At 43.8% G+C, this 27,070-nt stretch overlaps 1 protein-coding gene across 6 annotated transcripts in view; it reads right to left on the bottom strand.

The window, feature by feature from the left end:
* The window catches only part of PTPRG (protein tyrosine phosphatase receptor type G), an 831,563-nt gene that overhangs the window by 261,308 nt on the left and 543,185 nt on the right, over window positions 1–27,070 (bottom strand). For all 6 annotated transcript variants that reach the window (XM_068253766.1, XM_068253765.1, XM_068253761.1 and 3 more), the window contains one exon: window positions 10,094–10,278. In XM_068253766.1, the coding sequence (XP_068109867.1) occupies window positions 10,094–10,278 (185 nt within the window). The remainder of the gene's footprint in view (window positions 1–10,093; window positions 10,279–27,070) is intronic.

The following is a 27,070-nucleotide window of genomic DNA, read 5'->3' as shown; positions in this document are numbered from 1 at the left end:
CTACATGTCCAAGCTAAAGGCGTTATCGTAAGTAGTCCCCGTAAATAATAAGTTACGCCCCTCGCTGATTCAATTTACTCTTCAAGCAGAACATTGAAAAGTCCTTTGTTATGGAAGAAGGGTGTTTATGCATCATTGCCAAACTGCCTCTAGGTTTTATTAAAGCAATCATGCAACAAAGCAGTATTTACTAGAACATGAATCCCTATTCTCACGCCATGTTAGTATGTCAACAACAACAATACTTTGTCTAGATCATTCCTACAGTCTTCTAAATCAATTAAGTTACTTATGGCAGTGCTGCCTGTGTAGTTTCAGATAATAATAGACGTGTGCTAACATACAGTCTCAATTAGTATGGAATCTGGAGCCAGTTGGCATGGGCACTGCCATACACAAAAACAAGTAACTGAGTGCCGACCCCCAAATCGAGAACCTGAGGAGGAAACCAGTGGCAGGCCAGGAGCAGGGTTAGAGGTTAGGCAATAGCTTCAATTCACCAAGACCTGTTGGTAAAATGTAGAAGTCTAACTAGCTGTGGAGTAGGTCCATGCAGCAAGCTGTGTTCTGCTATGGTGATAGTTGTCTGCATAAGGATTCCTGTTTCTGTTTTGTGACAACTTCAAGACTAAAAGGCATCCCTGGCATCTGTTTAGGATGTGCATGTATGACTGATACAAAGAAGAGGGCTTCTTTGAATCAGTCTATAGATCTGCACGTCTAAAAGGGATACAAAAAGCCTCTATGAATGTCTCCTGTTCTCATATTTTTTTAAACTTTCTGAATTTTTTTTTACTTTCTGATGTCCCGCCCAGTGGTGCATCAGAGCAAACTAAATGAGTAGTAGGATGGGGTGGCTCTTCCTACTGGCTGTCTACTTTCTCCATTTTACTGAATTCTGACAGTTAGTGGTCAGCTCCAGGCTGGTCTTAAAAAACAAATATCTCACTTGTTTACCGAATCTTTGTGAGTTGACATTTATTGAGGACATTACAGCACAATTTAGTAATTTTACTTTTCAATGCAGTAAAGGTCCTAGTGAATTAAATCAGCTGTTTTCTGCATTACCGAATGCAGTAATGCTAAGTGAATTAAGCCCACTATGTTAGAGTTCTGGTATACGGTAGGGTAACGGATTGAGTTGCAATACTGGGGTTGATGGACTAATCACCAGTGATATTGCTGTATGCAGGCAGCGTATGGCAATATTGCCGTTACTACAGCCAGCAGTGTACCATGCGTTGCGCAACTGGTGCAACCCCCAGTATATTGGTAATGGGAGTTTTGCTATGGTAGCGTGTTACTGTAGTAACATAGGAGTCATTCATGAACCAGATCTCCCTAATTGCTTAACACGCAACACACTGCTGGCAGTAGTAATGGTGATATTGCTGTGTGCTATCTGCACACAACAATATTACCAGTGGTTAGTGGCGGATCGCTTAGAAACAGCCGTATCAGTCCGCCGACAGACTGTACACACGCCGGACTGTCTGCTGAAAACCCGCACAGCGGGAGGTGACAACAGACCCGTTGTTGCCTGCAGTCCGGCGTGTGTACGGACCTGTAAGCTCAGGCAGTATGACAGATAGCTTAATGGGGTCCTTACACCTACGCAGGAGCTGAGAACTGGAGAGGACAATGGAAGAAATAAAGCTACACAAGACTGTCTGCACACATAGTAAGGGAGATGAAGTGACAGCTGTCAGCACAATACTACACTGTAATAATAAATTAATGGTGCGGATTCTGACTCCCATATGTGCTAGCCTCTTTAAATTGTGAAATTGCAAGGAACATCTCAGAAGATATATTATTGACTGGCTGATATGAAAAAAATATGTAGTATGTAAGTGTCTGTGAATTTTGGGGCAGTAAATTGTAAAACAACAAAGCAAAAACAAGCAATACAGCCTCAGACTTCTTTTTGTAAAACAAGTCAATGTGACAAGACTATATACACTAATGCACTGTGGAAAATGTCAGCGCTACATAAATACTAAATAATAATAATGTAGTCTGCTTACATTTCTGACCACATAAGTTCACTTAAAAACATTCCCTGCCGCCTTCACAGGAATTAGAAAAACATTTCTGCCTTGAATTTGACATTTACCTCTTTGCCTCCTTAATCAGCCGATATTGAAATAAATTAAATAAATCTCTTAAAAGTACCTGGCCAGGAACCATTACACCAGCCATTTCTTTTTGCAGCTAAGACTTCCAGGCGTACATGAAATAAAGGTGCCAGAAAATTATAGTAAAATAGCGGTAACATTTACTGATACTTAACTATTTTGGAATGTTAATTTTCATTAGTAAATGTTACCAATATTTTACAACAGTTAAAGAGACTCTGAAGTGAGGATAAATTCTATTTTTTAACTTGTATTCCTGTCAATGACTATAACCCCTGCTAAAAAGCTGCTATCCCGCGGCAAAACGAGGGGTTTACACCCCCCAAATCCCCCTGCTCATGGAGGCAGAGCTATGAGCTGCAGCTCTGCCTCTTAGCGCGTCAATCTGCCGGCGGATCTCCGCCTCTCCCCTCCCCTCTCTGTGAAGGAAGATTGAGAGGGGTGGGGAGAGGCGGCAATCAGCCAAGATTGACGCGCTAAGAGGCAGAGCTACAGTCATAAGCTCTGCCTTATTCAGGAAGCGCTCCCCGGAGTTAGAGGGGATTTGGGGGTATGAACCCCTCGTTTTGCCGCGGGATAGCGGCAGTTTAGCAGGTGTTATAGTCATTGACAGAAATACAAGTTAAAAAATAGAATTTATCCTCGCTTCAGTCTCTCTTTAAACGTAACCCTACTCCCACACAGAACCTCCCCCCCTCCAATGTGTAAACGACTCCCCCCCCCCCCCCGACTTCTAACCTTAACTGTCCCTTTTTGGCACAAAACCCCTCCCTAACACCTAAGGGTCCTTTTACACTTAAAGAGGAACTCCAGTAAAAATAACCTAATGATCAAAAGTGCTTCATTTAAACAATATTTATGTATGAATGATTTAGTCAGTGTATGTCCATTGTAAAATCTTTCCCCACCCTGATTTACATTCTGACATTTATCATATGGTGACATTTTTACTGCTGGCAGATGAGGTCAGTGGAAGTAGCTGCTGCTTGCTTTTTTTGGCAGTTGGAAACAGCGGTTATTTCCCACAATGCTCCCACAATGTGATGTCAGCAACATGGTCCTGACATCACACTGTGGGAGGGGTTTCAACACATTATCAGCAATCCAGAGCCCCCTGATGATCCGTTTGAGGGAAGGTAAAGATTTCTCATTGGAAAAGAGGGTATCAGCTACTGATTGGGATGAAGTTCAATCCTTGGTCACAGTTTCTCTTTAATCAGTTTCTATCAGTTATCACTGAAAGGACAACTGATTTTCAAAGTAATGCCCATATTCCCCTATGGCTTAGTTTCCACTATATGCATTTTAACTGAAAGCTTTCTCACAATGCACTGCAATGGAGAAAAAAAATACGCATGGCATACCAATGCATTAAAGGACAGCTGAAGTGAGAACAATATGTAGGCTGCCATATTTATTTCCGGTTTAACAATACCAGTTGCCTGGCAGCCCTGCTGATCTATTAGGCTGCAACAGTGTCTGAATCAAACCAGAAACAAGCATGCAGCTAGTTTTCGCAGATCTGACAATAATGTCAGAAACACCTGATCTGCTGCATGCTTGTTCAGGGTCTATGGCTAAAACTATTAGATGCAAAGGATCAAAAGGACAGCCAGGCAACTGGCATAGTTTAAAAAGAAATAAATATGTCAGCCTTCATATCCCTCTCATTTCAGGTGTCCTTTAAAGCAGATCCGAGATGAAAAACTAACTATAACAAGTAACTTGTCTATATATGTTATGTACAGTTTAGATAGTTTACACAGCAAATCTGTCTGCATACTGCTTTAATAGAATATGATTATTGTGATACAATGACTGCAGCCATGTTGTTTGTAAACATTACACAGAGGCAAGCTTATCTGCACCATCAGCACTCAGACTGAAAAAAACCTTATCCCCCCCTCCTCCCCTCTGCCTCTGAAATCTCTGGCTAGTAATATCTCCCCCTCCTCCTGCCCAGACTGAGCTCCCATGAGCCCTTGCTACTGCCAAGGCTCTCTGAAAACTGTGGGTGGGGCTTATTTAGTTTATAGGGAATTAGAGTATTAAAACAAAAACAAAAAAGTATTTGGCTTGAGGAATGCCATATAAACTATAGGAAAGAAACACAATTATGCAATGAGTAAAAGTTCATCTCGGATTTCACTTTAAGTGTACGAGGCTCCATACCTTAACCACCCCCACAGCGCAAACCTCCTCCCTGACGTCTAACTTTAACCACCCCCGGGGCAAACCCCCTTCCTGACTCCTAAACTTCACCCATGGGGCAAACCCCCTTTCTGACGGCTAACCTATTAAACCCTCTGATTTCCTGATGCAGAAATGTAGGCGTTTGGTTGCTGCCAATTAACATTAGTGCCAGAATGCAGCCCCGATTACCTCTTTCAAGCCATGGTAAATATTTATTTTTAACAGAGGATTTTAGAGGAATCTGCAGAAATCTCTTAAACACAAATAAGTAACATTTGGCCACTAGGTATATTAATGTATAAAATTGGATATCTATATCTTTGACTGTTTGTCTTTTCTTTGGATATATTAATGGACTTTCAGTAGGATTTTTAATCAAGAAGATGAATCTCTGCTTGGGATGCTTTTACCAATTAGTAAGTATTGTAGTCATTGTTCCCCTGTGACGTCCCCAGCCACTGTAGTTCTGACAATGGAAGGGGTTCTGGAACATCATAACCTTCTGTGCCTTTCAGACGATTCTTCCTGAGTTTTGTGAACCAGAGCACTTCCCTACGTGACCCAGATAACAATGTCTAGTGGGGGCAGAGAGAATATAAATGGAAATGAAAGGAAGGAGCCTTTATCTGGGAGAGTTATTCTATAACTTATGGAGAAGCCCGGAGGATGGCACGCTCGGAAATAAAATATAACAAAAAAGTGAGAAGTCATTAGGAACGGTATTGTGCAGCCTGGCATTTTTCATGTACATACACAATTACAGATTTCATTAAGTTACTGGACTCTCCAGATTAACATTAAATGAATCGCTCTGAAAAACCTGGGAGTCTCACTTTGATTCTTTGCAAGGGCAAAGCTGGTGCGTCGGCAAGAATGCTGAACTGGAGGAATCTTAAAATAGTATGGACGGGTGAAACTATATTTGCATTTAAAAGCCATGCTGCTATCTCATGTTTTTTTCTTAAAGTACTTTTATTTTTTACAGGAATGCTAGATTTTTGTGAGCTTTTACTTAGAGTTACTATTGTACATTTTACTTGAAATCAAAGTCAACCTGTCGTGTGACAAAGAGAGACTAAACTGGGAATGCTGCCCCCAATGGTGTCGATATGTACTGTATTTGCAGTTATACTTATATGGGTTTCCATGCATCTAGAGCAGCGCTGGGCAAACTACAGCCCACACACCGAATCCAGCCCACGTGCACTGTTACAATGGCTCGCCAGCAGGCGCCCGGATTCCCCTCCTTCCCTGCAGTGTTGTGAGTGGGCAGCAGGGAATTTGAAACTAACCTTCAATCATAGCTTCTTGCGTTGTGTCTCCATGGCAACAGGACATCACATGACGTGGCGTTGTGATGTGCCAGCATATTACATGCTGGCAGCCAGTGTGCAATATGCTGGCACATCCTGACGTCACATCATGTGACGTCCTGTTGCCAAGGAGATGCAGCATGGGAAGCGATGATTGAAGGTCAGTTTCGAATCCCCGCTGCCTGCTCGCAACTCTGCAGGAAGGGAGGGGAGTTTGAAATGTAAAGAATGCGGCCCGTGGTGCGCAGCATGCAGCCCGGGCCACGTAAAGATTGCCCAGCCCTGTTCTAGAGCGAAGCTGGGCTTTCTGGCTCCTACCACACGCCAAAGCTTGGCGCGGCTATAGCAGTAATGCTATAGTCTGCGCCCCGTGCATGGGTAATTCGGGGATCCGGCAATTGCCAGACCCCAATTTACTTCTCCCTCCGAGTTGCTATGAATCAGATGGGGAATAGCTTTTAGTGCGAACCTGAATTTGTGCAGCACCAGGATGAGTCGTCATTTGGCTCACCCTGCGCCAAGCTGCCATGCATGCCATCTAAAGGGGCTACCTTTACACCTTACAAGCATGCCTCAACCTTTAAACTTTATCTCTTCCCGGACTTTCCCGCCCCTTCCGACACTAAACACCCCCCACAAGCAGGAGGCAGGAGAAAATGCAATAGCAATTGGCCACCTTTCTGATCCAAAAAAATATGAACAATAATTGATCAGAAGCAGAAGCAGCAGGTTCAAAGTATAGTTTTGTACTTCATCTAGCAGGACAACAATGTAAAGATGTCCATTAATGGTCTAATCTCCCAAATGATCAACTGTATGATTGATCAGATCGCAGTAATGGTGCCAGATGACAATTACTAATTGTCATTTTGAATGTTTTTCCATAGATCTGATTTTCGGGAACAGTTCTTTTAGTTTAATCAAATTGCATATCGTGTTCCCCTCTGTTGGTGGGCCCAAACTATCATTTCCTATCCATCACAACAATTGGATCAGACAGTTGACTGTCCGCGAAATTGGATGGTCTTCTGCAGAAATCTGATCAAGATCCAAAGTTGCAATGTGTTGAATTGATCTGTACAACCAATCAAATTACAGGGAGCATAGTGGCACAGTGGCTACAACTATCACCTTACAGAGTAAGATTCCCACTTTCAATGTCAGGCAATATTAAAGTCTGCATGTTCTCCCTTACATGAGTTTTCTCAGGGCAGTCTATTTTCCTCCAACATTACAAACCTATACTGGCATTTAATTGGCTTCCCTTCAGACTAGTCCTAAATTATAGAAGGGATATCAGACTATGAGTAGGGTAAGGACATTACATTAGGAGCTCCTTTGAGAACTAGTTAGTGAAATGAATTATTCAAAGTAATCTGTAAGGCACTTATGTACTATTTCCTTCTATGCAAACTAGATACAAGAAGTAGAAATATAGGATCAAACAAGAAAAGGGGCCATTTTTACTTAAAATAATTATAATATGATTTACTAATAATGACTAACAAATTGCAATTTTTAGCTGTAATTCTTGGTTAACAATCCAATGTCAGCGTGTAGTTTATGGTTGTTATATGGTTAAAGACAATGTATAATTTATCATGAATATATCTGGTTAATTAATTCTTGTGCTCACGTTACTGAATCATTAGGACTTATCTGAATATAAAACAGAATCCAAAAAACAAAAATTTGTAGGATTGCATACCGTTTATCTGTCTATCTCACTAAATGAAATGGTGTACAATCTCTAGAGAAGACAAGACATTAACTTGAAGGAATGGGCCTGGGGCCAACTAAGAATTGCAAACACTACTGTTTGCGATTTGTGACCCAAAATGGCAAAACTAATGATAGCGGATTAGAAGTGCTGACGATTAGTGTAGTGGAATCACCATAAGAAGGTTCCACTGCTGTAATGCTTTTTGGCAATCGCAGGTCATCAGCAATCATGGAAAAAAGCATTCCTAGTGGGCCCTGGGCCTTAGTGCAGGATACAGCAGGGTATATAATCTACTGAAATGTTTACAAAGTCCTCCACAGACTACTTCCAGCTGAATTCCAGACATCAATTTTCAGCTTTTTGTAGAACGTGTATTACTCTTTCACACGTGTTGTTGTCTGGATTGCGAGAGACTGCCAGCATTTTAGAAAAAGTTATTGAAAAAGAACCCTGCAGTGTACTCTAATTTCTTGTACTTCCTTTGTGACAGATCTATGCTTCAGCTTGCTGGTTTCAGCATAATGTGCCAGGTTTCTGTGTCACAAACTTAGCCATACTAACTAAAGTCGGCTCTATAGAGCATTATTTTCAGGAATCAGCAGCCAAAACTCATGTGACCCAAATATAATTATTTTTTAATGAACTTTTAGTTCTAAATGTTAATTATTGGTGCAGATCCATTTAAAAGTAACATACAGCATTGCATTTTATTTATAAGGCTTATTAATAAAAAAAAAAAAAGTTTGAAGTCTTTTTAGATGTTTAATCAGGAAATTATTAAATATTCATTTGGAGATGCACCCATTGGATTGATTGTTAAGGTGTGTAAACACATGCGATCTTGATTGGCCAATTTAGCCATGTAGTACGAGACCTTACCTACACCATCTGTACTCAGTCTGTTGGCCCTCATACTACATGGAAGTAGTAAGATTAGCCAATCAAGATGTGTTCATGCATCTTTTTAAAGTGGACTTATCTTACTGCTGTGCAGTAAAGATAAGAGAGCAATTTTGGTGCTCAAATGACCAGGAGACAGATCTCTCTCTGATTGAATGGATTTCAGCATGATATATTTCAGGAATCTGGCTTGTGACCCGCCCCTGGCCGCTGTCTCCCTAATGTTTTATGTCCCTCCTGGTGCCTCCCGGTGCCCACGCAGTTGTACTCCACCTGTCCATCCATGTCCTCATTGTACTTGTGCATTTGCGCCCCCACGTGGTTACCGGCATTATCACGTGTTATGTCCCAGACGAGCCCCATTTGCTATGACATCATCAACCACGTGGGGGCATAAATGTGGAACTACAATGAGGATACGGACAAACAGCACACAGGTAAAGCATGACTGCACTGGTACAGATGTATGCTCATCTTTAGAGATCAATAGAGCCTCATTATCCGTCAGTTACCTTGAAGACTGTATATACAAAACATACTAAATCTGGTCAAGCAACCATTTGAGGCCAACTCGGGTGAGAAACGAGCATGTGTGCAGGGGTTTCCAGATCCTTGAACAACAGTGACCCCAAAGAAGATGGTTCCCCTCCTTACCCATCCTTCCACCAGCCACTTCATTGCATGTTGTGCCATTGTTCCCCTTTACCGCCCTATTGAAAGAGCATGCGTCACTCTATAGCACAGGGAGGCATCTGTACAGCACTCAGCCCCCGGAACTGTGCCCATGTCATCAAGTTCCGATTCCTGTGGGCAACAACCATTGTGTGTTTGTAAACACCATTTGCATCTTTAATGTCTGAGAGGGTCACTTCATACTTTGTGTTACCCACCAGGATCAAACTACATACTTGTGCAGATAGTGCCCATACAGTAAAAGAAAAGAAAAACAAAAAAGACAGGTAGCGGTAACAATTTTATTCTGATTTCTGCTTTCTTCAGGATCTTATCAGGATGGAGTGCAATAGTCCAAATGCACAGCCCAATTTAAACCCACAGACATCCCAGGCGGTGGCCTGGAGCGCAGTGCTGGAAAAAGGCACAGTAAATTACTGTCAGTCCAGGGACAAAATATTTTCCCTGCCCTGAGAGCCAGTGGTATTGGTCCAGACAGAAAAAGCTTTCTGCTTTCTTCAAGTAGCGAAAGAAAGACACAGCACTCAGGAGCTGTATGCAGCAACAAGCTGTATTAAAGCAGATGATTGCACTACATGTTTCGGGTGGAGCCCTTCCTCAGGTGGAGAAAAGATGAAGTGCTATCGTCTGCTTCAATACAGCTTGTCGCTGCAAAAAAGCTCAAGAGTGCTGTGTCTTTCTTTCGCTACTTGTCTATGGAATTGCAGGTGTGGTGTACCTGCTAGACGCTAAGCATCGGCTGGACGATTTAATATCGTTTCTTCCCAAGGGGAGGAGGACCTTTGCTGTTTCTGCTCTCTTCACAATTGTTTTAATGACTGCATCTGCACAGCCGCTGATAAGGATTCATTTAGAGTTTGTATTTATAGACTCTCCCTACTCAGAAGGTCTTGTTTATAGTTGCCTTGCCCCCAGCCTCTCCACCCCCTCCCAAGTGCTGTGTACTGTAGTAATGCTAGAGGAGATGTGTTCTATAGTGGTTTTTTTTTTTTTTTTTTTGCTGGAGGGGGGGGGGGGGCTGATTTCTTGCCAATGGTTTACATTATCTGCCATGCTATCAACTCCGTGTTTAAAAATAATAGCACTCTATAATAATCTCCCTCGACTTTAAAACTGTGACAGACAAGCCTTACCAGTTCTTTATCACTGTCCTTTGTGTAGGTCTTCTCCTTCTCCTCGTCATTCTTGGCCCAGCTGTAAGACACCATGTAATTCATGATGGGTGGGTGGTAGATAATGTCAGGCTGGTTCCAGGTCACCAGTAAAGCTGTCTTATTTACTGGTTGCACTTTCATGTTGACAGGAGGGGTGCTGCAGACTGAAACACAAAACACACATCTCCCATTAATTAGAGAACCGTCCAGCTAATTTGTGCAAATGCATCAAAAGCTATTTCAATTAAAATCACTCACACAATCCTGTGCAAGTTATACTTCACAATCGATTCATTTAATCTCTGCAGTTTTCTCTGCTAATGGAAGAAAAAAGGTCAGCGGAGACAGTGGGTGACAGCTCAAAGAGGATGAACACTGGGCAGTCAACAGGTTGCAGGAATTTTCTCATCCTTAAGGGATATGGAGGCTGACATTTATTTCCTCTCAAAAATTGGACATTGCCTGGCTGTCCTGCTGATTCTCTGCCTCGGATACTTTTAGCCATAGCCCCTGAAAAAGTGTGCAGATCAGATGTTTCTGACTGAAGTCTGACTGGATTAGCTGCATGCTTGTTTCAGGTGAATGATTCAGGGCATATTCACAGTGGGACGTTGTGGAGCTGCGTTATAAACTCATATAACTCAACTTACCGCACTGCCATGATAAGCCTATGGGACATTCGCAGTGCGATGTTTAGCATTATGGTAACACACTGCTGCAGTGCGTTCTCTAAACGCACGTTACCAGGTACAGGAAAGCATACTTTTAATTGACTGTATGCTTTAGGGCCCGTTTCCACTATCGCGAATCCGCATGCGTTGCCCGCATGCGGATTCACACAGTCAGTACAAGTGGATGGGACTGTTTCCACTTGTGCGTTTCCCCGCACGTTTTTCTGTGCAGAAAAAATCTGCAGGGTAGGGCCCTCAGAATTCGCCTGCGTGTGGAATGCAGGCGAATCGCACGCAATGTATTTAATAGGGAAATCGCATGCGTTTTCCCCATGCGTTTTTTGCCGCGATTTCGCATAGGTATTAATGTTAATTTACACAGGCAGTGACATGGTTAAATTCGCATACAGCCTTACCTATGCGAAATTGCATGCGAAATCGCGGCAAAAAACGCATGCGAAATTGCACCCGCATGCGATTTGCCTGCGGTGATTTGCCGGCGATTCCGCAACGCTATAGTGGAAACGGGCCCTAACTGCCTACTGTATGCGATGGTACCTTTTTTTTTTTGGGTTGCTTCGTAATGCTGCATTGTGACTTTAACCTCCCTGGCGGTAAGCCCGAGCTGAGCTCGGGCTATGCCGCGCCGGAGGATTTCTTAGGGCCTGCTGAGGCGATTCGCCCCATTCAAAGTGCTGTGCTCGCAGCCAGCACTTTGCTAGCCGCGCGCACAGCTCGATCGCCGCCGCTCTGCGGCGATCGCCCCCACGCAGCGGCGAAAGAGGCCCCCCCCCCCCCGCCAGAGCCCTGCGCTGCCCGGACCAATGAGTTCCGGGCAGCGCTATGGGCTGGATCGAGTGCGCATGACGTCAGGACGTCGGCTGACGTCCATGACGTCATGCCGATCGTCGCCATGGCGACAGGAGAAGCCAAACAGGGGAACGCGTTATATACGCGCTCCCCTGTTTGCTATTGATGCCGGCGACGATCGCACTAGAGGGCCACATGCGCCCTCTAGTGGTGTTTCATGTAGCTACCACTCTGGTAGCTTTACATGAAACAAAAAAAAAAAAATACAAAAAAAAGGATTTTTGCCCATTTTTTTAAAAAAAATTAACCGCCAAGGAGGTTAATGTCACATTACAATGCAATATCCCACTGTGAATATGCCATCTCACTGTTGCAATTAACCATTTCAGCCCGCGGGTATTTTTCACCTTATGGACGAGAGGAATTTTCACCTGTCAGCGCTTCTCCCTTTCATTCCCCAATAACTTTATCACTACTTATCACAACAAAATGATCTCTACCTTGTTTTTTCCACCAGCAATTAGGCTTTCCTTGGGTGGTAAATTATGCTAAGAATTATTTTAATCTAACTGTACTATAATGGGAATAATAAGAAAAAAAAATTAAAAAAATGCATTATTTTTCAGTTTTGAGCTATTACAGTTTTAAAATAATGAATGCTACCATAACTAAAATCCACACATTTTATTTGGCCATTTGCCTTCGTTAGTTAAACGTTCAAATTATACCCCTAGTGTAATGTATGGTGACAATATTTTATTTGGAAATAAAGGTGCACTTTTTCAGTTTTACATGCATCACAAATTTTTAGCCCAATATTTATTAATTTAATGTCCTCTTGACATAAATAACCATTTATTTTTATTCCCCAAACTCGGTAGGTGTGTTATACTATTTGGCCACAAGATGTCCCTACTGAGCAAAAATCCCATTAGCGTACAAAGTACGCTAATGGGGATACAATGTATCACTACATTGTAACCAGGGAAGTGACGTAGGCTTCCATCGGAAGCCTCCGATCACAGCGGCGGCGGGGAAGTTATGAATGGAAACATTGTTTCCATCCATAAATTTAATGATCGGGCGGCGGAAACCGGCGGAAATCGCGGCGGGAGATAGTGCGGCGGCTCCATTTACAGAATAAACACTGTTTTTCAACAAAAACAGTGTTAATTCTCGGCGGACATGCTCGGATTGGCACAGGGGACTTTTGTCCCCTGCAGCCAATCCCCTCTGCTAGCAGCAGCAGCGCGATCGCGGACATCTGCCCGCACGATCGCCTGCAGACCACCCAAACTGCAGGGACGTGACTAGCGCGTCCCTGCGGCTCTAGCACTCGCCGCTGCGGACGTGAAGCTCACGTCCGCGCGGCTGAAAAGGAGATCAGGAAGACTACCAGGCAACTGGTATGGCTTAAAAGGAAATAAATATAGCAGCCGCCATATACCGGTACCTATGTTCAGGTGTACTTTAAAGGGAACCTTAACTGAGAGAGATATGGATGTTTCCTTTTAAACAATACCAGTTGCCTGGCAGTCCTGCTAATCTCTTTGGCTGCAATAGTGGCTGAATCACAGACCTGAAACAAGCATGCAGCTAATCCAGTCTGACTTCAGTCAGAGCACCTGATCTGCATGCTTGTTGAGGGGCTGTGGCTGAAAGCATTAGAAACACAGGATCAGAAGGAGAATCAGGTAACTGGTATTATTTTATAAGGAAAAATCCATATCCTTCTCAGTTTAGGTTCCCTTTAATGTAATGCTGCACACTTATACATGAGCATTGTAGGAAAGAGTAAAAATAAGGTCTAATTTTTTGAGAAAAAAAAAATGTACTTCATTATTATAACTTCACTTATGGTCGAGAAAGAGAAAGTTAATAGTAGCCTCTATCTTGAGGCAAATATTTGTTATAAACCCCAGACATAAACTCCCGCTAGTTGCTGCAACCTGACATCACCGTCTGTAATGTGAGCATAGTTTCCAGTTTCGGCAGGCAGGGTCAAATAGTGTACATGGAGGCGGGGCTTATGACAATGCTTATATAGTAGGTAGTAATGCATTTGCTTATTTGCTTTATAAGCCTAACTTCCTTTACCAAGGACAAATGTATACTGTTTGTGCCCCTAGGACAAGTATGTTGTAGTTCCCTTTGCATGCGCAGCAGCACCTCTCCCATTCCATGTGCAGACCCTTGTCCATGTACATCATCCATGTGCTGCAGCACCTCGCTTTCATGAACAGCCACCTTTAGCATCAGTTTCCCTTTTCATGGGTTGCTCCCTATTTTCAGCCTCCTTTTTCATATGTAGCAATTTCCTGTCCAGGTGCCTCCTTGGGCTGCAGCTACTCAAGACCTGGGCCTTTGTGGCCTTTCCAGAAACCCGTCCCTGTCCTTCACACCACAGTAGGGTGGGAGCTGATGCTGACTTTTTCGCAGTAAGAGCCAGAAAGATAAAAGTAAACAAACCAACTATAATTAGAACAACAACAAGCAACATACTCTAATCTCTAAAGCTGTTCAGCATCGATGCTGCGTGCAACTGTATGACTTACACAGATTATCCCGAAGAGGGAAAAGCTATAGGTCTTTATATAAAATACGATCATGACAATTATACAGCCGTTATAAATGACAAAGTTGTGTCGAAAATTATTTTCTGGATAACATTACAGCACAAGCTCAATATATTTCCTTGCCGACATATGCTGTGATGTCCCTTTAAGATTTATCTGCCCTTACTGTAAGTTATAGAGGGACTTTCTCCGATTTTATTACCCAAGTACGTCAATTGCAAGTGACAAAGTGACGAATGTTTAGAGAAGCACACATCTCAATCAGATCCCAACCACAGGAACGCAGAAATGAACGCAACTACGGGACCTTCTTCTGGCCCTGCAGCAAACCCTTTTCATACGCTCCGCTGGCTGCTGACAGTTGGAAATGAGATTCCGGCTCATGCATTAAAACCATCACTTTCACAAATGATCCGCCTCTGCAAACATGTGTCAGGCCAGTCACCGTATGTCACAAAGTGTCCCTGTCCCTCTGTAACTCCATCGCCCCCATACAATCAACATGGGATTTTTTTTGGTTACTATTTTCAGAAGGATCAGTCATCAGAAACATGCAGAATCCTCTAACGTGGTGTTGTAGCAGCATGAAGAAATATATTGTGCTGCATAGAGCAACCAATCAGCCATCTGCCTCTAATTTCATCCACATTATTAGAACCATAAATGGTCCTGCAAATTTGCAGAACAATGTTTTGGATTTTTTTTTTCATTTTTTAGCAAATTAAAAAAAGAAAGCTACCTGCTCTTCCAGTTCATATATTCTCATGGACTGAAGAGCTGGGAGATCACACTCAGCTGGCCTGAACCACTCCCACTTTGGTCACATGGGCATGAAGAGGGTAGCGTGATTGCTCTGACAGATGGAGCCTGCCTACTTGCTTGCTTACAAACTAGTATGGCTGCAGAATGACTGTGAGGGAAGCCTGACTATCTGAGCAGGCTGCCTAACACAGCTTAAAAGGAACCTTAACTGTAAAAAAAAAAAAAAAAAGGTTTTTTTCATAGCGTAGATCAGGGGGTTGGCCCTAGAGCTGCGCAGCCGCACTAGCGGCCAGGCGGACTGCGCAGCCGCGGCCAGAGGAAGCGGCCATGTTGCGAGAGGCAGGAGAGCCCGAGCCGGGCCGTGGGGTCGGCAGCCGGCCCGGGGGGCTAATGAGCGGGGGGGGGGGGACCCGGCGGATCGGCACGGAGGGAGCGGGCGGCGTCCTCCGTGCCTTAAAAGACGAGGCAGGTGATTAACTTTTTTTTTAGTAATTTCGCTTTGTAAGTCCTTTAAGATGCCCGAGACTGTTCTGCATGGATTTCTAAAATCCTACTAATATTTTGTCTCAGACACTCTTGATAAATCCGGCTCATGCTCCCTGTCACCTCCTTTCAACCAAAAAGATGGCTGCCCCCTTGAAAAAGATGGCTTCCTTCATGAAATCACAAACATTTCCCTGTTCTTTTAAAACAGGGTGAGTAAGAGATTATATTACCTATCTATTTTAATTAACATAACTAATGTAACTTAATGACAGCATGTTTGTTTAGGCTGAAGATCCCGTTTAATTGACCTAACCGGAAAGAAGCAGTATACGTTTGTGTTTAGGTAAAAAAAAAAAAAAAAGGATAGGTAGGAAGGAATAGGGCATCATGAATACTGTGATAAGCGTACTGCTTTGCAATCGGTGAAGCACAGGAAAAGTATGCTCAATCCGATTTTAGGATAGAGGCGCGGGCGGTGGAAAAGTGCTCTCATTCACTGAAACATTCTGCTCAATCTGTATTCTACAAAACACAAAGTCATTTTTACACAAATTATTTGTTTTCTGAAGCCGCAGACATTGCATAGCAATATTCCAGGGGGGTTTCTACACAGGGAGGCAGAACAAAGATACTGCTGCGCTTCTCACTATTGGGCTCTCTTCACTACACCGAGGGAAATCCAATGTTTATGCCGGAATATTATCTTCCCTTCCTCTAGAGATTCTCGTCTATCAGGAAAGTGCATCTCTGAGAGAGACTACACAGGATTCCAGCGGAACATCGGTGCCTGAGTACTTCACACTTCTGCGAGGTCACCACCTAATCAGATTTGAAATTCAACGCAAGAAATACAACTGATCAAATCAACTCCAAAACGATGCATTATTAAAATGTATTGACATCCAGGGTCATTATAGAATGCTGCCACGGATTCATAATATATGAGCATAATACACGCTATTATTTATCTAATGAATAAACTGCTCGGGCCTACGCTATACTGTGCTGACGGAATGCAGACAGAAGAACAACTAAAGAGAGCCTGTAGCAAATCTGTGCAACGGAATCTGAGAAAACGGTGTAAAATATATGAGACCGATGAACCACAGCCTTCTTACACACAGTGGGAGATGGTGATGTTAATTTGCTCTAAGTACATTGTTTTTTGGTTCAGATATTTAACAATTTCGCCTCAAACCCTGACACTACCCTGACCTTTCCCCAAACTTTAAACTTGAATGCTTGGCCTCACTTGCATTACAGCGCTAGAGTGTCAAGTGCCAATCGCAACCAAGACACATTCTGATTTTTTCCTATATTTATATGAGCTTCGTCAGGGGAATCTGGTTTCCTCCCACAACCCAAACACATATTAGTTGCTTCTTAAACTTCATCTACACGTGTCTTTAAAAGGTACTATGGACATTAGATTGCAAAGCTTACCGGTACTATAGGACAGTTTTCAGGTGTCTAAAGTTCAGCTGAGAAAATATCAGTGGGATATGAGCACGTAGCTTACTTTTTTAATATGCAAAAATAACTTTAAAAAAGAAAAAGAAAAAAAAAGTTTAATTACAGGCAAACATATGTAAGGTGGTGTATACATTTTTTACCTTTTCAACAAAGAAAATATTGGATTTTAATTTCAACAAGATTGAGAGATACAGTAAAGGGGATATCATGAATGTCATACAACAGTTTGGAGTCCAGTTTCGGGAAGGGAACCTGGTATTGATCACCACCTAAGATACCTAAAATGAAAATTATGTGCACCAGGTCAGGAGCAAATTAGAAAATTGCTACAGTGCTGAAGAAACCTGGATTATTTCAAACAGTCTAGACTAAAAAGCTCTATGAGCCCTTCAAAAAAAGATACATATAGATGATTTTAAAAAGATTGCCAAAAAACAGACATCATTCCATCACCCACTTGGGGGAAATATTTCAAAAAACTGCAAACCAAACCAGAGCAGATTCAAAAAGTTTTGCTCAAAAGCTGAACAAAAGATGCTGAAAGATGACTAAGGACTCCGGCATTTATTCACCAAACCTACAGGTAGCTCTCGCCAATACAGATGTCACAAACCTATCAGAAGGAAAAAGCTACATAAACAAACAGTAAATCTTTGCAATCCAGATATAATGAGGGCAAGACTAACATTTCTTCATGAACATTTGGAGCAGTATGCCTTGGCAGAACAAGGCTAAGGTATAGTTATTTGTCCACAGTAGCAGATGCATTTCCCCACAAGAATAGGATTCCGAAAGCATGGTGGAACTGGGGCTGCTTTGTGGCAATAGGTCCTTGACAGCTCTCTATTATAGATTTTCCTATAAAGTCTTCATTGTTCCAGAGGGTGTAGAGCAGGGGTCTCAAACTCGCGGCCCGCGGGCCATTTGTGGCCCTTTGATACAATATTTTGTGGCCCTCGCTGGCAAAAGCTTTTTTATAGTTCGCTTCAGTGCTCCCAAGTAATCCGCCGCATCCCCACCGCTAAACGAGGGCTGCAGAACACCCAAATCGCCCGGGGGGCAATCCGCCGGCTTTCCTGGAAGGGGCAGAGCTTTCAGCTTCAGTTCTGCCCCTCCTGACGTCAATCGCCGCACGGATCGCCGCCGCTACCCGCCCCTCTCTGTGAAGGAAGAGTGAGAGGGGCAGGCAGAGGCGGCGCGATTGTGAAATTCCTTATGCGGCCCAGCCTCATCCTGACTTTGCCTCCTGCGGCCCCCAGGTAAATTGAGTTTGAGACCCCTGGTGTAGAGGGATAATGAAGCCATCAGTGTTACACTGAGGCAGGGAACACACTTGACTGTTTTCGTGCGCGTTTTCTGCACAGAAAAACGGAGAACTCATGTTAATCAATGGGCTAGTACACACTTAATATGTTGTTCGCGCGCAGAAAAAAAAAACTGACATTCTGCATCCTGATTCTGCACATTTTGTCAGTTTTCTCTATCAACTACATCAGCTGCTGTGAAAAAATGCGCACGTTTTCCTGCATAGAAACACACTTGGTGTGCAGAAAAAGTATGCAGGAAAACGCGCACAGAAAACTGAAAGACAAGTGTGTTCCCTGCCTGAAGGTGTGCCAAAACTGGCGCATATTACCTGCAAATCCCCCAGAACAACCCGGTAAATGCAAAGAATAGATAAAAAGGGAAAGGAGTATTCCAGAATGGTTTAGTCCAGTGGTAGGCAAACTTGGCTCTCCAGCTGTTAAGGAACTACAAGTCCCACAATGCATTTGCATTTATAGTTGTGGCTGTCAGACTCCTGCAATGCATTGTGTGACTTGTAGTTCCTTAACAGCTGGAGAGCCAAGTTTGCCTATCACTGGTCTAGTCACACTGCAGAGCTTTTGACATGGGGTGGGTTGAAGTTGGCTATACATACAGGAAACCTCTTGCACAGCTGAACAAAAATCAGCATGGAAGAGAAGGAAAAGTATATCTCCTAGTCCATTCTAAAATACTCCTATAACAAATGACTACCTAAGGCTGTTGCTGCCAAAGTCCAAAATACCAGGTATTGGAGCCAAGTTCATATTTAACTTTCTCACAGTAGGAAATATATCTTTTAATGTTTTCTTTAGTGGAGTATGTGGTTGCAAATTTATATTTCCATATGTTTATATTAGTTACATCACCTTGACCTTCATAAACTATTGGAATAATTATAAAATATTAGTAAGTTCAGATCTGAAGAAGCAATGATTTTACATGGGGTGTGCACGTTTCTTCATATATCTGCTTACCTCCCCCTCCTGCACAAACAGGTCCTGGTTAGACAACAGCAGGCAAATCTTCCATCACTAGATATTTGCACACCCTGACATAACAGTGCCTGGCATTAGCAAGTTTTAGCATACTACGTGAGCATTTTTGCAAAACAAGCGTAGAGTTTATATACAGTTCGCTCGCGGCGGACGTGAAGCATTAAGTACACATGTCAGCAGTTCCCCAGCTTGAGTCACGCTGCCGTGCAAAGCCACACCATGTTTTCAGACAGAATCCACCGGATTACATAGCCGTTGCTGACATGGAGATCACAATTATAAGCGTTGCCATGAAGGCCTGTTTACTCTGCTTTGGTGTTCAGGATTTGTTTCATGGTAAGATGTATTTAACACTGAACTGAATGCCGCCTCTGAACTATAAAAGAGGATATTTGTAACAAGTAGAGCGCAGCAGAGAAATAAAGCTGCTGCTCTCTATAGCCAATCAGGTGTATTTATGTTAGCTGTGGAAAAATGACAACTAATTGGTTGCTATAGGAAGCATGCAATATAACAAATCTGTCCAATGGTAACCAAGATCACAAAAAAAAAAGCTCTTTTTTTCGGAGCAGGATAGGGTTACTCCATTTGTGAAACTTGTCTCCCTGCTGAAAAGTTGTTGCTCAATGTGTGTCCTACTAGCAGGGGTGAGGGAAAATACCCTAAAACAGGGATAGTGATGGTAATAAAAACCTGACCATCGGTCTAACCCTTTGGCATTCCATTTCATACTAGAAAAAATGGCTAAAGTATTAGATGATGCGTATTTGTGTATGCAACTGGTGTATGTGTGATGTGGGTCTGTAGGGATGGGCTATTCTATACTATGAGTGGGAAATCTGGCCACCACATACAGCACAATACTTAGGCCTCGTTCACATCAGGGCCGTTTCTGTGCGCTTTCCACAGCGCACTGCCCTGTGCGATCAGCAAGGTATTGATTTGTCCATGTAACTAAATGTAGCTGGTTCACATCTATGCGCTGCGCTGAGCAGCGTTACAGAAACGTAGGGTTGCATGCATTTCTGTGCGCTGAGCTGTAAAGCGCACAGCAATGCAAGTGAATGGGTCCGCTTTTTTAGCGCATAGAAGCGCGTACAAGCGCATAGAAGCGCATGCGTTTTTTACCCCTAATTGGAGAAAAAAATACATTTACATAAAAAAAACAAAGTTTTATTGACAACTGCTGCTGCTACAGTAAGCAAAACGTGCTTTAAAGAAGCGCAGCGCAACGCACAGAAACGCGGACTAAAGCGCGCACAAGCGCATGCGTTTTTTATCATGCGCTTTAACACGTTTTTCAGCGCAGCAGATGTGAACGAGGCCTAATTGCAGCTATAGCGCCAAAATCGCCGCATATAGCCAAAGTGCCGGAGAATGCAGCAGAGGTAGTGGTGGTGGAAGTTACAGAGTGTGAGTATAGATGCCAGAGATTAGTGTTAAAGGGAAGGTTCAAGCAAAATAAAAAAATGAGTTTCACTTACCTGGGGCTTCTACCAGCCCCATGCAGCCATCCTGTGCCCTCATAGTCACTCACTGCTGCTCCAGTCCCCCGCTGGCAGCTTGCCGACCTCTGAGGTCGGCGGGACGCATTGCGTACATTTTTACGCATTCCCGCTAGTGCAGGAACATTAACACATACATTTTTACGCATTACTGGTTCAATGCGTACATTTTTACGCATTGAACCAGTAATGCGTAAAAATTGTATGTGTTAATGTTCCTGCACTAGCGGGAATGCGTAAAAATGTACGCAATGCGTCCCGCCGACCTTTGAGGTCGGCAAGCTGCCAGCGGGGGATTGGAGCAGTAGTGAGTGACTACGAGGGCACAGGATGGCTGCATGGGGCTGGTAGAAGCCCCAGGTAAGTGAAACTCATTTTTTTATTTTGCTTGGACATTCCCTTTAAAAGTATGTAGAGGTATGTTAGTGTTAGGCTTAGAGAACAGTAGGTTAGCTTGAGGACTAGGTAAGGTGGGTTAGTATTAGCCTTTGATAACAGTAGGTTAGCATTAGGAGTAGGTAAAGGGGGGAAGGGGGGTTAGCATTAGGCTTAGACATCATTAACCACCCTAGCGTTCTGGACGAGCTGAGCTCGTCCAAGAAAAAGTTGCTGCTAGTGTTTCGGACGAGCTCAGCTCGTCCAGCACTTTCCCCACTCACCGCTGTGCAGCGCGTGATTTCGGCCGCCTTCTCTGTGCTGCTGCGGGGCTCCCTCTCCCTCCTGCTGGGCTCTGATCGCCGGTCCCAGGCTCCCCCGATCCTCCGGTCCCCGCTCCCCTCTTCTCCGGAGATCCGGCAGTCAGGGAAGATGGCGTAGCCCAGCCACTTCCTCTGACACCGGCTCCTGCGCCCCCTAGTGTCCGTCGCGGCGACAGCATCATTAGATTACATAGGGAAACAAGCTCTATGTAATCCAATCATGCTACTGTAATTCAAAAGTTGTTTGCACAAACACCTGTCAGCTCTCAATAAAAGCCCTGAACCGTTACTGCCTCTCCCTCTTTCAGAGTCCCCAGCATCCAGTGTTAGTCTGTTGTCAGCTATCATCTGTGATTTCTGTGCGATTACTGCTTTTTTCCAGCCTTAGCTTCGTTCATATTACTGTCAGATTGCGTATTGCTTTCCGTCTTTTTCAAGACGCTGTGATTTCTGTGCGTTTGCTTTTGCTGTTTTTTTTTTTTTGTCGCTGCCCGTGACCCCGTACCCTGCTTGGGGTCATGGCCTCGTCCTCCCGGAGGCGTGTGCGTGACGAGGAGTTGCTGGATGTCCTCGAGGCAAGCGACAGCGAAGACGAGCTCCTAGAGGAATCGACAGACAGCGAGGTTCCCGGTAACCTGTCTTCGGAGACGGAGACCAGTGATGAGGAAGCCGAGGAGCCAGTGACGGTCGCACGCACCTGGTGTGAGCTGGGGTGCCCCACTCAAGCTCCGCCACCCAGGTTCCCCTTCACAGGGGCACCCGGGCAGAAGATCGCGTGCGACGAGAGTCCGCTGTCCTTTCTGGAGCTCTTCCTGACTGATGACGTCATCCGCAAGATCGTTGAGGAGACGAATCGCTATGCAGCGCAACATCAGCAGGAATCTTCTCTACCCAGGTTCTCGCGGAGCAGGAAGTGGGAACCTGTGACCAGCAACGACATCTGGGTGTTCCTGGGGCTCGTCATCCTCCATGGAGTTGTTGGTAAGCCGCTGCAGAAGTGGTACTGGACCACTAATAAGATCCTCAGTACGCCCTTGTTTGGATCTGTTATGTCCGAGCCACGGTACACCCTCATCATGAAGTATTTGCACTTCGGAAACAACGAGGAGTTTGATGAGGCCACCCATCCCGCACCCAAGCTGAAAAAAATTTGGGACATATACCAGATGATTGTTGCGAACTTCAAGGCTGTGTATGTTCCAGATCGCGACATCACGGTTGACGAAAGCCTCATGGCATATAAGGGGAGACTGAGCTGGGTGCAATTTATTGCATCAAAAAGGGCACGCTTTGGGGTGAAGTCGTTTATGCTCTGTGAGGCCAAGTCCAAGTACATCTGGAACTCTGTAATTTACACGGGCAAAGGCACCAAATTTGCCCCTCAGTTCAGCCAGTTTGGGTGTGCCACCTCCTCTGTCCTAACCCTAATTGAGCCATTGCTGGATCAGGGGTACTGCCTGACGACAGACAATTTCTACAGCTCCCCTGAAATTTTTGATTACCTGGTCCAGCATAAAACCGATGCCTATGGTACCTTGAGGGCTAACCGTCGCAATCTGCCGCCGGCCTTTTCTGCCAGGAAGCTGAAAAAGGGGGAGGTCGTTGCCTGGCAGAAAGGCAAAATGATGGCTCTAAGGTGGAAGGACAAACGTGATGTATGTGTCCTCAGCACTATTCATAATGCCGAGACTGTCCGCACCACCAACAGGAGTAAACAGGAGGTGGATAAACCCAAAGCCATACTGGATTACAACAACACTATGGGGGGTGTGGACAGGGCTGATGGAGCCATGACCTTCTATCCGGCTGTCCGCAAGCAGCAGCGGAAATATTATAAAAAAAATTTCCGCAGTGCTTGTGGAATGGCTATGTTCTATACAAGAAAAGCTGTGTAAGGCCTGTACCCCACCATGACTTTGTCTGGCAGCTGACGGAAGCAATCTGCATGAAGTACCCCCCACCAGAGTCAACATCTAGACCGGGGCGCAGGGCATCATATGTCGTGAATCCGGCACGGCTTTCAGGGAGACACTTTGTGGAGTACTTGCCACCGACCCCACAGAAAGCAAACCCTACAAGAAGGTGCGTTGTTTGCTGCAATAAGAAGGACAAGGATGGCAAAAAGATGCGGAAGGAGACCCGCACTTATTGCCCAGATTGTGACGTGGCACTTTGCGCATTACCATGCTTCAAGATCTACCACACTAAAGAAGTGTTCTAAAGTACACTTGTACCCTGTATAATTTTGTTTCTGCCTTCATTTATTTATTTCTGCATTGATTTATTTATTTCTGCATTTTCTTTATATTTCTGCATTGAGGAAAAATGCAAGGTATTTCAGTTTGTCATTAATAAATTTTATTTTATTTTTGACAAGAATTAGTGTTTGACACTTTTATTATACTCAGAATGTATACTAAACTCTGCTTGGCTCATTTTGGTAAGTTACAGGAAAAAAGGTGCTGAAAATTAAATGTACCGCTTTTTGCACAGAAATCCTTGGGAATCAGAACGCCGAGGTGGTTAAGTTAGCATTAGGTACGAAGGTTGGTGTTAGGAGTAGATAGAGGGAAGGTTAGTGAGAGAGGTAGGTTAGGCAACGCGATAATAGAATATCTGTAAAATGACCAATATTCTGTTAGGGGAATTATCTACTGCCCAACTGAATATCAACAGCAGAGGCGGGACAAGGTCCTCCAGCACCCAAGGCTGAGACACCAAAGTGCGCCCCTCCATCCCTGCCACCCCAGCCGTCACACACTGATTGCTATTAGACTAGGAGGTGCCACAGGGCCCACAACCTCCCCAACACCTTAATATCTAGTTATCTGGCTTGCAGTCACTGCTATGTATCACCTTTTCTTATTTATTTCTGCTTCAAACACAATTAGGAATGACAGCTGAATGAATTGTGCGCCCCCTCCTACACTGCGCCCTGAGGCTGGAGCCTCTCCAGCCTATGCCTCGGCCCAGCCCTGATCAACAGTATTGCCAATATTCCACTAGTGGCTCCACCTTGTGCCCAAATTTCCCTGATGCCCTTTTATCGTATCTGTCTTTATACTTTCCCCTTGGTTAAGGTCATTTTCAAGGGATATGGAAAGGATTATAAGGAATTAATCACCTCAGGTGAGTGTCCTGGGGATCCAGTCAGTGCGCTGGGATATCCAGTGTTTTTAGGCAGAGTGGCTGGCTAAATACAAGGTATAAAACCAGACGTTTCCCTGCAGGTGAACAGACGTCTGTGTGCCTCCAGCAAGCAAACTGACTTTTACTGCCACAGAAAGCCCTGGACCGCTGCCTGTGTGCTGAGTAAGGGTAAGTTGCCTCTCAAATATTAGACCATGTTTTTTTTTTAAACTGGTCACTATGCCTGTCTATGATTAAGCCAAGCTAGGTTTATGTGGATGCTGAAGTGAATCTATGGTACTCTTTTTTTCTTTTCTTATTTAAGTAGAAAAAACAGGGTTAAAGCTGTGCAGTTGTCAAAGTGTTCTAGCCCTCCAGAGCAGGCACTTGCCCTTGTAATAAAAGAAAATGACATATTATAATAAACAAGAATGATTGGCATCTGGCAAATTCGTCTCCTTGCTTCATTAATTTTACTATTTTATTCCAACCCGTAAAGCCCCACAAGTTAAACGCAGCGAACTTCAATTTCCCCGAGCGTCTCTCACAGATCTTGCGTTTTTGGTGCCCTCTCCGTGAACCACGTCTGGTATTTATGTGATTTCTGCTAGAAATTGGGGCCTTCCATATATTCTGCTCAGGGAAATTGTCGGAGCTGAAGCGTGGGATCAACTTTCCAAAATGAACCTGACACAGGCAACCCGCAGGGAGCAGGCGAGAAGCGTTATGTCACTGCTCGCAGCCTGCGAAACACAAGGCAACCTTTAGAGGCCATGACTGATGGCCGAGCGGCTATAACTCTACGGTGAGATATGGTTTCATTTATGATGTCAGGCTGGGTGAAATAGTGAATGCGAACTAAATTGCCTTTCTTGAATAGTGCTGTACCTTTGACTTCGGATCAATAGTTGGAACATTGCCTCGGCTAGGAAACAGGACGAAAAAAAACCTTTCTGTCTGCTATAAATGACTTCAGAGGGGCTGAGACTACTAAATTGGCTATTATGTTGGATTAACCTGGAGCACTAAATAGGGGAAGCATTTACATCCAGGGTGCTGCCGAAAATATCCAAGGCATCGATCGGCAATCAAACTGCATTAGGCTCAAACCTCAAGACATAAAGCCGCTTGTGAGGTAGCCATTTTGTTGCTTTGTGACCATTCTCATTTTTAGCGTACCTATCAGCTACATAATAGGCAGTGAGCAGGGTGTTGGATCAATTAATGTATCTGAGGCTGCAAATTGTCCATTTACTTGAGTCACCAGGGTACACAGAGGGTCAAACTTAAACCTTGTCTCAAGGTAAAAAGTGTCTCATGCCTTACAAAATGAATACTGCTACAATAAACAATACAGCTTTTACTGCTGCCCACATAAGATTGCAACGCTTACTGAAAATCTGTGCTCGCCATTTCGGATAAAATTAATAAGCATGTGACTTTTTTCACCAGCTCCACAAAAATGTTCTTAAATTCAAAATAGTATAACATGCTAATCTCGGCTTTGGTTTCAGAGCACAGTTCTAAGTTTCTAGTAACCTGTACTGCTTTCTGCAGTGAAAATAAACGTTTACCCACAGGGAATGCTTTCAAATGTTCTTCTATGTACCTAAGAGCAGCTACTTTTGGTAAAATGTTAGTTTTGGGAGTATAATCCCTCTTTAAAGAGAATCTGTATCGTTAAAATCGCTCAAAAGTAAACATACCAGTGCGTTAGGGGACATCTCCTATTACCCTCTGTCACAATTTCGCCGCTCCTCGCCGCATTAAAAGTGGTTAAAAACAGTTTTTAAAAGTTTGTTTGTAAACAAACAAAATGGCCACCAAAACAGGAAGTAGGTTGATGTACAGTATGTCCACACATAGAAAAATACATCTATACACAAGCAGGCTGTATACAGCATTCCTTTTGAATCTCAAGAGATCATTTGTGTGTTTCTTTCCCCCATGCACTGAAGTTTCAGGCTGCTCTTTTCTTCCTGCAAACAGCTTTGCCCTTGTTTGTAATTCCTCAGTATGTGAAAGCCCAGCCAGCTCAGAGGATGATTTATCCAGCTTGTAAAAGATAAGAGAGAAGAGAGAAGCTGCTCTAATCTAAATAACACACAGGCAGTGTGCAGAGAGGGGCCTGGAAGGGTGAGTTCATAGCAGAACCACAACACTGAAGAACTTGGCAGCCTTCCAGACACAGGCTGACAAGTCTGACAAGAGAGAGATAAGTTGATTTATTACAGAGATGGTGATAGTAAAACGTGCTGCAGTAAGCCAGAACACATTAGAATAGCTTTTGGATTTTGTAGGATGATAAAAAACAGGATGCAATTTTTGTTACGGAGTCTCTTTAAGGTGCCCATACATTACTCGATTTGTGGCATCGATATCCTGCAGATTTGAATGACCAAATCTGCCACAGATGGATGTTACAATGTGGCCGCCCAATCATACTCTAAATAGATTTCCACCCATAATAGATAAATCAATCGATCCTGCATGCTAAAAAGGGCTCGGTCATTTGCACAGCAGTAGCAGCGTTTTTGATTTCC

The sequence above is a fragment of the Hyperolius riggenbachi genome, chromosome 9, assembly GCF_040937935.1.
Source record: "Hyperolius riggenbachi isolate aHypRig1 chromosome 9, aHypRig1.pri, whole genome shotgun sequence".
In the NCBI taxonomy this organism is placed as follows: Eukaryota; Metazoa; Chordata; class Amphibia; order Anura; family Hyperoliidae; genus Hyperolius; species Hyperolius riggenbachi.
This window is presented reverse-complemented; position numbering and strand designations above follow the sequence as displayed.